The sequence below is a fragment of the Amblyomma maculatum genome, unplaced genomic scaffold (genome assembly GCF_055883805.1).
Source record: "Amblyomma maculatum isolate TAMU_Amacu unplaced genomic scaffold, ASM5588380v1 scaffold_114, whole genome shotgun sequence".
Lineage (NCBI taxonomy): Eukaryota > Metazoa > Arthropoda > Arachnida > Ixodida > Ixodidae > Amblyomma > Amblyomma maculatum.
In genome coordinates, this window is record NW_028146839.1 from 1,758 (window position 1) to 14,545 (window position 12,788).

The 12,788-nt window shown below is 47.8% G+C and overlaps 1 protein-coding gene across 1 annotated transcript; it reads right to left on the minus strand.

Moving 5' to 3' along the window:
• Positions 1–1,413: 1,413 nt before the first annotated feature.
• Positions 1,414–10,230, minus strand: LOC146170640 (uncharacterized; the record flags this gene model as incomplete). Its single annotated transcript, XM_084586875.1, has 2 exons — positions 9,823–10,230; positions 1,414–1,577 (listed from the first exon to the last, which is right to left on the minus strand). Coding segments are annotated over exons 1-2 (567 nt in total), but the record flags the coding sequence as incomplete, so codon positions are not given.
• Between the last annotated feature and the right edge of the window lie 2,558 nt (positions 10,231–12,788).

The following is a 12,788-nucleotide window of genomic DNA, read 5'->3' on the forward strand; positions in this document are numbered from 1 at the left end:
GCATTGAGCTATCACCCTCCTCCCTATCAGACGCCCGGCGGGCTCAGCTTCGTATATGCGTGAATTGCCAGGTGACGTCATGATCAGTCGTTACGTCATGACGACATCAATTCCCATTATTAGACCTTGATGCGAAAGCATTTACCAGCTCATGAAAGGCGTCCACAGAAACAATGCGGGAGATGTGTCCGCGAGATTCCGTAGGATATCTGCGGGGTTCTGGTATATAGTGACCGACAGTTATAGTTATTGTTAGGTAATGACAGTGATGAGAAAGGATCTTGTTATATTCGGGGCGTCGGAGCCCCATGAGCGAGAAACCTCTCGGTTTGGTTGCTGGGTAGAGACTAATTTATTGTGCTTTGGGAGAGAGGGGAAGAGAAGGAAAGAGAGAAGCGCGAGCGCCTGTAAAGAAGGCATTGCTTCTCGTGCCCTGGTCGCGCACATGGTCCCAGGACGGTCCAGTTCCGAGGCAACGCACGGCTCGGGTTGCGTCCGCGCGTCGTCATCGGCGCAGGCAGAGGGACCCCCGCTGGTCTCTCCGAAGCGGCCGGCTCGCAGGTGCAAGAAGGCATTGCAACTGGAGCGGCCGTGCGTCCGTTTGCTAGGGGGTGGTGTGGCAGTGCGTCGGTTCGCGTTCACAACACCCCTTCCTCCTTAGATTGGGTCACCGTACCGGTTGAGTGGACAACGCTCATGTTGAGGCCTTGGCAGAGCTTGATCATGCCTGGACTCGTTTTGTTGGTCGTCGCAGGGTTGTGTTGCGTTCATGTTCGGAGTGGGGTGCTGTAGGCAGATCGTCCGCAGGCGAAGCTTCCGCTTGTGGTGTCGCGATCATGTAAAGAGCCGCCAGTGTGGACTGTTCGCTTGCTACTGGTCCGTTGGTCTGATCATTCAGTGGCGGATCTTCCGTCTGGTAGGATTCTGCACCTGGCTTTATGTGATCAAAGTGCCGACGAAACGTTCCGGTTTTGGACTTGATCAGTCAAGATCGATGCCCTAGTCTTTTTTGTACGGTGCCTTCTATCCAAGCAGGGCTTCCTGGGAAGTTGCGGAAGACCGATTTTCCGACGGCCACTCGCCTCGTAACGCTTTCGTCCGAGGTCTTTTCAGCAGGTCGGGGCTGAATACGTGTGATTGCCGTCGAGAGCTCGCGTCCGAACATGAGTGAGGCTGGTGTTCTGCCCGTTGTTGCCGAAACAGTTGTGTGCTGCTTGAGCAGGAACTGAGCCAGCCTGCACGCGAATGTTCCAGATTGATTATTGGCCAATGGCTGCTTTGCTTCGTACACAAATCTCTCTGCTTGCCCATTCGTGGCCGGATGATAGGGATCACTTGTAATGTGCGTCACACCGTTCTTCTTCAGGAAATGTTTTATTTCCTTGGAAACGAAGGACGGGCCGTTATCGTTACCAGCCTTTCGGGAATGCCGAAGGTCGCGAACAGGTTGCGCAGTTCCTCGATCAGAGTCGGTGACTGTATGTTGCGCATGTAGCGCACTTCGAGCCACTTGCTGTACGCGTCTACAACAATTAGTAGCATCCTTCTCTCCACGGGGCCAGCGAAGTCGACGTGGACTGTGTGCCAAGGAGCAGTCGCGCGCTTCCAATCAGGAAGTGGAGCCTTAGGTGGCGTCCTTTGATGCTGGGAGCAAGTTGCACAATTCATCACTAGTCGCTCTATGTCGTTGTCGACACCGGGACACCAAAAGTATCCTCGAGCGCACGCTTTAATGGCAACTCGCACCAACGTCATATGGTGATGCATCCACTCACAAAACTAAAGGCTTTGTCTCGTCATAATGCGCAAGCACTGTGGAAGAGCGAATCAAACGCTTGACCTTGTCAAAAGCAATCTGGTGCCTTTCCTCCCACGTCCAGGGTGTGTTTTTCTCCAGAAGCTTATACAGCTCTGCGGCAACCGTAGCTGTGTTTTCTAGAAACCGGTCATAGAATGCCAAAAGCCCTAGGAAAGCCTGCAGAAAAGTCTTGTCAGTCGGCCTTGGAGCCTGAAGGATAGCCTGGACATTTTCCTCGGTTGTATGAACGCCTTGCGCGTCAATTTCATGTCCGAGAAATTCGACTGACTTGATGCCGAAGCGGCATTTTTCTCGCTTAGCCTCGACAGGACTTTGTCTAGACGTTGCTCATGCTCTCTATCGTCCTTCCCACTGACAATAATGTCGTCAAGGTAAACGATCACCCCAGGAATTCTGGCCAGTGTTGTTTCCATCATACGCTGGAAGATGGCTGGCGCAGCGGATATTCCGAAAGGAAGTCATTTCACTCAAAACAGTCCTTTGGTACTGTTGACGGTGAGCACTGCGGCCGTCTTGTCATCGACCTTGAGCTGCTGATAAGTCTGGTAGAGGTCGAGCGTCGAGAAGATGGTTCCACCACGCAGCTTTGCGAATACCTCCGCGATTGTCGGTAGCGGGTACCGTCTTCTTGACCATTGCGTTAACTATGCTCCTGTAGTCTAGTCGCCCCAAACATGAAATGTTCCGTCCTTTTTGCGCACCCACACTAAAGGTGTAGCCATTTCGGCATGTTGCGTTGGTTCCAGGATGCCTTGTTGTTGAAGACGGTCGAGCTCTTCCTCCATTGGCTCTTGGTAAGCCAGGGGCACTGGACGCGCCTTACAGAACTTGGGCGTTGCGCCCTGCTCCAAATCCAAATGAACCAAGGGTCCCGTGTAGCCGTAGATGTCATGCCTGAACACATCAGGATGGCGTGCGAGAACCTCTTGCGGCTCTGGTGTTGGCTCAGCGACCGGATTAATTCCGTACAAACGCATGTGTAGCGCGGAAAACCAGTCACGTCCAAGCAAATTGCAGCCAGTTCCTTTCATTACGAGCAAAGGTAGCACGTAATCTTTTGATTTAAATCGCACACGAACTTGTGCCGATCCAAGAGTGCGAAGTTCCTCTCCCCACCAAGTGCGCAAGTCAAGGGGTTCTTTTGTTAGCTTCGGGGCGTTCGTTGGCCATGTTCGGTGGTAACTAGCCTCGCTGATTAAAGAACATGAGGCGCCCGTATCGACTTCGAATTTTAGCGGCCTTCCCTCGACTTTCGCATCAACTAAGAATTTTGGGCAGGGTTCGTTCACTCACTGCATGAAGTTCGTAGTACGGGTCGCTGTGCGGAGTATTGTTGCTCGTGGACTGAGCGTTCACACTGAACGTTCCTGGCCTGGTGTTAGGCTTGCCTTCCTTAGCTTCCTACTTGCGGGAGATGCAAGCTTTCTTGAAGTGGCCGTTTTTGGAGCAAAAACGGCATTGTGCAGTCCTGAACTTGCAGGTGTGAGCCTCGTGCCAGCCGTCACATCGATAACAGCGTCGTTGCTGCGGTGAATTCTTGTGCTCTTTGAGTTGCGACGTTTTGTGCACTTCTGCGGAGCTCGTCGCTCCATTGAGTCCTCGCTGCTGCCTCGACGCACTTTCTGCTGACATGACCACGTCAAAAGCACGCTGAAACGTCGAATCTTTCTCCGCGGACAGTCTGTTGGAGGTGCTCATCGCGGATGCTGCAGACGAATATGTCGCGAAGCATGACGTCTTGGGGCAGCATGGTGGGATTCGTTAAAGCAGTTGTGTCTCCTCCTGCCGGTGGAGTCGATGCTGCAGACGTTGTCATCAGTACTGCGAAGTTGCAGTCGGCTGTCAAACTTCTGAGGGCTGCGACGTAGTTGCTGATCGACTCCAGGCAGTTTGTCGCGTCGCTTGAAGGCTGTACAGCTCAGATGATCTAAGGTCGAAGTGCTTTTGGAGAAGTGTGACTAAGTCTTGATAGTTGACTTCTCCCGAGTCTTCGGCGCAACCAGCGCGCAGGCAGTCCCGAAAGTCTCGGTTCCGCAAAGCGTCAGGAGGAGCGCGCGCTTCTTCACTTCGTTGGAGACGTCGTTTGCAACGAAGTAGAAAGTTAGGCGCTGCACCCACGAAGACCATTGTTTGCCGTTAAATGGCTCGATGGCGCCGTGCATCGCTCCTGTAGCCATGGCCTGACCCTCAACCGCGTCTGCTCTAAATCCAACTTCTCGTCGCCAGTGTTATGTTCGGGCCGTCGGAACCCCGTAAGCGAGGAACCTCTCGATTCGGTTGCTGGGTAGAGACTTCTTTATTGTGCTTTGTGAGAGAGGGGAAGAGAAGTAAAGAGGGAAGCGCGAGTGCCTGTAAAGAAGGCATTGCTTTGCGTGCCTTGGTCGCACGCATGGTCCCAGGACGGTCCAGTTCCGAGGCAACGCACGGCTCTGGTTACGTCCGAGCGTCGTAGTCAGCGCAGGCAGGGGGGACCCCCGCTGGTTTCACCGAAGCGGCCGGCTGGCAGGTGCAAGGAGGCATTGCAACTGAAGCAGCCGTGCATCCGTTTGCTAGGGGGCGGTGTGGTAGTGCGTCGGTTCGCGTACACAACAGATCTCTTTCTCTCTTCTCTTTCTCTGAAGACAGAAAGGGACAGCTCTCTCAGAGAGAGAGAGAGAGAGAGAACAGAAGAGGGCCCCTCTACAGGTAGAAACTACCGCTCTCTGCTTTTAGTGCGTAGCACTACTAACCGCAATCACGGCTTTCGCCGATGTCTGTCCGAAGCCACTCACTCTCTCTCTATTCGTGAACTTGAAGTTGAGAAAGAGAAGGTGGCTACGCGTGCGTCTCGCGGCTCAACATTGAGGAGTTGGAGCGGTCGCAGAGCTCTAGTAGAAGCCGCTCTCTCTCTCTCTGTCCATCTATTTCTCCGCGAACTTAAAGAGCAGGAAGGAAAAGTGGCGACGCCCTTGTCACGCGACTTAACGCTGAGGGGGCGGAGCGACCGCATGATGCACCCAGTTAGAGAGTAAGACAGTGAGGGAGGGGCGTGTCAGTTGCGGATGTGGCGGCCGTCGTTGGGCAGCGTTGCACAAGCGTGTGTGCGTTTGCTTCGCGTCGCAATGGATGAATCCGGGCCATCTGGCACTGCGGCGCAGGTTCATTTCATTTCATTTTATTACTCTCAAGGCCGGTCAGGCGTTACAGAGAGGAGTGAGGTTCGCCATGCTCTACGTGCTGAAGTACAACGGTTACGAAGGCAAAACTGGAGAGCTGGGGGCCCATAAATCAACAGTCGGCGGAGACGCGGCCGTTTGGACGCTCAGGTTTTCGCAAGGCTGGCAGCGTGCGACAGCGGACAAGCAATGATTACCTTCGTCGGCTCCGAATAATTCCCATTCCAAAGGGGAGTTCAGTTTGCGGGCTTCTCCCAGAAATAAGTGTTCACCGTGGGTCCCCTGTTGCGGGGGAGATTCTAACGGGCCGGCCAAGGTCAAGTGGCAGCTTGACGCGAGTTCATTTATGACGGTCGCGCAGGCGGCCGCACTTCGGAAGTGGTATAGGAACACATGGGACCATCTAAAACAGTGCACATAAAACACGAAAACACAGAGAAGAGCAGGACGGACAGAAGCGCACTATCAACTGAAGCGTGGTCGAAGAAACACCCCTCACTCGGTAAGCATGTGCCAGAAAATTCAGCACGTGTCTAAAACATAGAAGCAAATGCAAAACATGACGTAGTTGTGCTAAGAACATATGGAAGAACCCTGAACTTCATAAAATCAGCCAACCTTTTTTATTTCATTTAATCATTTATTCACCCTTCATATCATACCCTACTGATACCCTGAGGCAATAAATATCGATAAAAGAAAGATGGAAGAACCTCCCTCCAGTAGAGCAAAAACAAACAAATACCTAAAACCATAGTGTGACCAGAGCAAACTCTTGTCCTTCCTGCTCTTCTCTGTGTATTCGTGTTTTATGTGCGCTGTTTTAGATGGATCGCTACCAACTAGCCCGAATTTCAACATTACTGAACACATGGAAACGGGCGACGCCGTCGTTTCGGTCCGTTTCGATTTTTGGAAAAGTCGCGCTTCGACCGTGCCGCGAAGGAGGCAAACCATAGCAGTTGAAAAGCACAGCATAAGCGCAGTGGTTGTGGGTTCAGCGCTAACTGCTCCGTCTCTCTACAGTGAACTAGAATATTCTAGTTCACTGTAGTCTCTCGGCTTGAGGGGAAAGGGTGCGGAGGCCATAAATCGCGGCGAAACACACGCTGGGGAGAATGCGAGGCAGAGGGAGCTGCTGTCGGTGTCTTATCGGGAAGACGCCTGGACTACGTCCCGTTGAAACCACTGCCCGCGCGCAACCGACCAAGGGCATGCGATCGGAATGTTTGGGCCTTAGGTTTGTGTGTTGTGTGTTTTGGAAGCGCAACATTGGCGCTGTTTGTCTTTGTGACTGCTGGCCACCTCTTGCGTGAGCTGAGGGAAGATATTGGAGAGAGTGTAAATCGCAGATGTGTGTGGTAATGCATGAAAGGTATAATAGGGATAAGCGGTGCTACGCACCTACTTCGTATTTGATTAACTATTCAAATTCACCATTTTTTCTCTTTTTCTTCCCTCTCTCTTTCTGAGAGAGCAGTTAGAGGGAAGGACGCTTTCTATTTCCTCCCTCTCTCTCTTCCTCCCTAGGGAGAGTTACCTTACGAAGCAGCAAGGTAAAATCATTTTGTGCGCCTTGCTGCGATCCTTGGAGCGCACCGGTTCCTTCGAGAAAAAGTGAAAGCCTCAGAGAGGAGGTGAAATACTTTTGGCTGCCCTGCTGCGATCCTCGCTACATTGAGAGAGAGAGAGATGTTAGAGATGGAGATTCCGCGAGATTCCGCTGGATATCGGTGGGGTTGTGGCATATAGTGACCGACAGTTATAGTTATTCATAGGTAATGACAGTGATGAGAAAGGATCTCTTTCTCTCTTCTCTTTCTCTCAAGAGAGAAAGGAATAGCTCTCACAGAGAGAGAACAGAAGAGGGCTCTTATAGATAGAGAAAGGGAATCGAGGAATCAGGGGCGTGTCAAGGATCGTAAAAGGGCGGCCAAAATGCTGTCTCCTTGCTGCAAGTGAGGTGACTTAAGCACTCTGCTGATGTTTTATTTTTCTTGTAGCGCAGGCGCAATACAAAGCGAGTCGTTTACGTGCCTTTTACGAAGACCGAGCTTACACTACGAGTAATAGCTTGTAACGTCTAACTTCATTCGCGCATGCAAGCGGTGGTATACCAGCGACAAGGAGCGACCTTCGCGATTGGCGAAAGAATGCCTCTAACTTCAGGGCCTGAAAGGCCAGGAATCAATCAACTTTCCTGTGCCTGATGATGTGAGTGATCCTTTGCGTGACGGCGCTTCCACGCTTTAAAAAAGTAATGATGTCACTTTCTTCAGGTAGGTGCGGTAACGCAGTTTAAACTTCTACGCCATGTCAAACAAAAGTGCATGTACGGGAAAGAAAATGTTTTATTTCCTTGGAAACGAAGGACGGGCCGTTATCGTTACCAGCCTTTCGGGAATGCCGAAGGTCGCGAACAGGTCTCCACTCTAATTTAGGTGCCCACCATACTTTTTCCGACCGCCCTCTACTGCGATGGAGGCTTTTTGAAGGAAGGAGCTTCATAAGTTCTCGCTTACAACCGTTACGAATTGATTGCAGTGGACACCCAACCGCGCCCTTATAGTGGGCAGCCGCTTGTGGCGGTTCAGCGCTTAAACGCTAATTGCAACAAAATGTTTCTTTGGCAAGAATGCATTCTGTGTGTATGGTGTATCGTATAAATACGAAGTTCCATGCCTCTTAGGAAAGCAGTCTTGCATTTACAATTATTTCAAAGCCGGTGTAGTCGAAAAAGAATGCGCTTGTCATTCCTTTATCAGAGTTCACTGTAAGTGAACCGGCTAGCAGAGATGGCGTGCAGTAAAAAGGCTGAAGAGCGAAATGTGTCTTGACATTCCCAGATTTGCTGCATAGGCAAATAATTTTAATGCGTAAGCACTGTAGGACTATGTAGGCGTGTTTCGCGTGGGAATGACGTTCTCAGAGCTCTAAAAGAGGAGCTATTTGGTATATTGGAAAAAGCATATCTGGTAGAACACCAAGAAGAGGTGTGCAAGTGATAAAATGGTTAATGAGGGGTAATTAGTATGACTCACAATCGAGCTAACAAGTATAACCAAGACTAATGAAGCTTTCGACTAGGTTTAGAAAAGTTAAACTTTAGTATTTTTATCACAACTAATTACGACGCGCAATCAGTAAAGCGGTCAATACCAGCCTAGCATAGTACATCAGCATATATGACTTGCTACTAGGCAGGCTAAGCCCTAGTTTTACCTTGATAGTCAAGCTGAGGGTTACTGCGACGGACGGAAAAGCTTTAGAATTTTGCTTTAAGCAGAAATAACCCTCTGAAACAGCGCTCCTCTGGTGGGTCTGAGGACACCGAATCGAACATGAGTCACATTTCGATGATGATAAAACGCCCTATAGGCCAGCTTGCCGCTAGGTTGCATATTAAAAAAAACAGTCATAACTGCGCCTTTTCCTTTCCCCAGGGAGCGAAATTCTTATGGATGAAGAAGAACACGAACAAAGGGAGGGACTGCATAGGACAGGTCTTCCAGTCATCTAGCACTGCTTGCAGTTTCTTAACGTGTACTTACTGACATTACCTCAGAGCTTTCGGATCACACCAGTTCAGAACCTGCGCTTCAAAAAGTGACTCTATATGAATTTCCTCATTATCTAGAAGCGCCCAATAGACGATTCTGCTATTGCCATCACTGCCTTCTGGAAATTACTTTTTTTGCTCACCTTAATGACTTCGAGTGTTATGGCTAAGGATTTTCCTACTGCAACTCTTAAACCTATTCTGTTTTCCCGGTGATTGTGCATTTATCAACAATCAAAAAGTTTGCAACTTAGACACAGTTTCTTTTCATATCCATGGGCGACGCCACTATTCGTAGACAACCGCATTTTGACCGATAAAAGCCGCCGTTTTCAGTTCTTGCAGCACTAGTACACGCATTCTCGCAAAAACACGATGTCTGAACCCAATTTGAGTTTTGATCTTTCCGAGGGACTTCAGGCGTACACTAAAACAAGTGTGAAGGATACTGTGCCTTTCCTTTTCTGTAAACCGAGAATAATAATAATAATAAATTACTCCGAATTACGAAATTACTCCGGAGTCCTCCACATACGGCACCCTTTCTCTCCTTCCCGTTCACTCCCACCTTCCTCCCTTCCCTTACGGCGCTGTTCAGGTGTTCAGAGAACAAGTGTCACAGATAATGCACCTTGCTTTTCCTGTGACACTTGTAGCTATGGACACCTGAACCGCGCCGTAATGGAAGGGAGGAAGGTGGGAGTGAAAGCGGAAGGAGAGAAAGGGTGCCGTATGTGGAGGTCTCTGGAGTAATTTCGACCACCTGAGGATCTTCAACGTGCACTGACATCGCACAGCAGACGGACGCCAGTTTGTTTTGCCTCCATCGAAACGCTGCCGCCGGCGGTCGGGATCGAACCCGGGTACTCCGGTACAGTAGTCGGGCGTCTTGCCACTGTACCACTGCAAAGGGGGGGGGGGGGGAGGCATTTATAGAAAGACGGTGAACTTTGATTCGTTCAAAAGAACGCTGGTTTTTATTCGACAAAGGTCGTGCAATGTAGTACCGTGTGCTCAGCAACGCCCAGTCTTTCGCATTTCTCGACTGCAGATTCTTCAGTGCTTTCAGAACTTTTAGTGCCACAGCACACATGCAAAGCGTGTTATGGAAGCATGGCCGCCTGATTAACGCCGTAAAATAACGTTTAATAATTGAGACACAGCAAACATCATCGTGTCAAAACGGCCTGCTGCTGCACGATATTCCATGATTAACTGAGTTAAACTGTCCGTATTTTTAGGCATGGGCCTTACGGAAAGTTTACGACTGGTAATATCAAACAACTGACCTTGCACAGCATAGAAGTCGCCGCCTCTGCGGTAGTCGGCATAGCCACTTGGTCTGCCGCCGTTGTAGCAGCCGCCTGAAGGCCTGCTGTCGTAGCCCTTCCTTTGCATGCCCCCGCCATATGGTGGTCTCGGTCCTCCCTTGGCCCGGCCAGGTGCTCCTGGCTCTTGGTGGAACTTGCTTGTGGAGCGCTCAACTGACAACGTAGAGCCCATGAAGTTGTAGTTGTTTAGGTTCTTCAGAGCCTCCTCTGCCTGCTCCTCTGTTGCCATGTGCACAAAACCATACTTATTGATGACATCACACTCTGTCACCGTGCCATACTTGGCAAAGAGTTCCTGGAGCTCCTCTGTTCGGATGCCGTCTGGCAAGTGGCCCACAAAAAGCTTTGTCCTCGGCGCCATGCTGAAGCACCTTAGCCGACGCTCCTTTCTACTCTGTATCCGCTGTATCCTTTTCTTTCACTGACATGCGTAGCCAGTGCTCCAAAGTACCAAGAAAGGCAACGTCGATAGCACCTGCGCGTAAGGACTGCGATGAGCAATGCATAAAACATCATAGAAGCAAGCTGATCTACAGTCGCTCTTCTGCCGCATGCGCACATGCTCACGCGAACGCTACATACCACTTTAAAAAAAATGGTCAAAATGACAGAAACTTCTTGGTAGCTCTATTTTCAAGCATTACCCGTCATTCCAATTGATGGTGCTTTTAGTCATTGTGATGTTTATTTGTCAACCTGGAATACATTTAAGCTGTCATTATGACAGTTGACAATCATTTCCAAATGGCGGTGCATTTGATTATTTTGATATAATGTACTTAAGTTGTAAATATGAGAGCTGATTGTCATAAAACACTTTGTCACTGGTATAATACACTTAGGCCGTCAGTATGACGGCTGGCCGTGACTTTCACATGATGGTGTTGTTAATAATTTTGATGTACTGTTTGTGAACCAGGAATATAATGGAGTCATCAATATTGTACAATGTGCCATCATATTGACGGTTGTTCTGTCAGTTTGAAAAACATTTAAAGCGTCAATATGGCAACTTGACGTGTTTTCACTTCATGGTTCAATGGTATTAAGCACTTTTTGAATCAGTTAAACATTTTAATTCATTCTACATAAATCATATTTATGCCATCAATATATGCCATTGAATCCATCAATATCATTTAAGCTATGTGAATCTGAAATACATTTATTTTGAATTTTCTACAGCCTCGGTTGTAGGACGCTGAGCAAAGCTGAATTTAAGTTCTGCGCTGCTCTGAAATCGAGCCTCAATAGCAAAGTTCAACTGCTTCTCTTTGTCAATTGGATTTGTTATTTTTATTTCTAATCAAGGACTTCCACTGCAGCTGCAGTCAAGCTGCAGCCTCACAAATATCAGCACATTTAAAAAGGCTTTATTGTTATCAATGCTCTAAAATGTAATGAAAAATACATTTTGCACTTGCAGCTTGCTGCTTGCAGATTCTTCCCAAAATCATGCATGGTGTACCTAGAAAACAGAATATGACGTATACTGATATTAGATGCAAGATCATATTAAGAGTATTTAAACAGAACAATATGGGACCGTAAAAAAAGTGTCCAACATAAGCTGAAACTAATTTCAAATGTAAAAAAATCTAAACATTCAAAATCTGGGCAAATTCTGTTGCCATCATTGCATACCATTAATTTCTATAAAATGTCACAACAGAAATCTACTCGTATTTATGAACTTTGTAAACCAAAGCAGGGGTGGGGGAAGCAAGAATGTTGAAGCTATATATGAAGTAGTTAAAGCATATACTCAATAATTTGTCTAAAAATAGCAAGGCCAGTGATGGAAATGTTTGAGGTATTAGGCTATCCTAACTAAAACAAATGCATGGTATAAATAAATCAAAATATTTTGTTGAGCAGCATAGTGTTTAAAGTTTCATTACGCCATAGATATAGGCTACTAAAAAGACGTGAAAAAGGTGAAAAAAAGATTATGGGAATTTGGCGCAGTTTATAACAATATAAAGAAGATGTGTCCATGAGATCACTGCAAAATAATGGCAAGCTAGGTTTAAATTTTTTCTTCATTTTGAGCCTCTTCCCTGGCTCTGCGAGAGATAATGATTGTGTCAAGCTAGCCTGACGTTACAGTTTTCAACTCCACCTTTCCCAACTGTTATCTCCCAAAACCTTAGAAAATCAACAATTTGAACGAAGATGAACCACGAAAGTTGAGATGGCAGTCAAATTTTTTACAGTACCGTAGTTCAGGTAAAAAACTTTACACTGTCTGAACGAAAGACATCATTTCCTCACTTCATTACCATTTCATCTGTAAACCATTCAGATTATATTTATGCACCCTTTATGTTTCCAATGTTTCCTTTATGTTTCCAACTATATTGGTCAGTTTTTTTCTTTTGCCTAATTCTTTCAGTTTAAGGACGCAAATGCTTAGTAATCTTCATATCCTAAAAATAAGAATACCTCAAGGTCAAACTTTCACTTTTGGGGCACTCCATATGCTGTAATTTAGGCACAGTATTAGTTGAGCGCATCAGAACCACCTCACTCAACTGGCCAGCTCCTAGAAGTAAATTGTTCCTTTTTTTTCAATTTTTCAGATTCACTAGGGCTGCAAGAAGGTTAACAAAATCAAATTTTCTAGAAAAACAACACTTTACATAAACTTGCAATTGCCACCATGGTGGAGGAAGAGATCTGCAGTTTTGATTCCGTTCTGATGCTTGACTATCTCAGCCCACTGTTTGCATAGACGACGAGCAGTAATCGATGGCAATGGCTGTAGTAGGTCTACATGCCTAAGGCAAACATGGGCTCAGACAAAGTTTAGGCTCATAATGAACCTGCCACTGTGAGTTCACTGAAGGGTAGATGCTTGGACTTGTTGGTTCATGGTATAAAAGCAAAGAAGTATAGCACAAAAAGACATGGACACAGGGTCG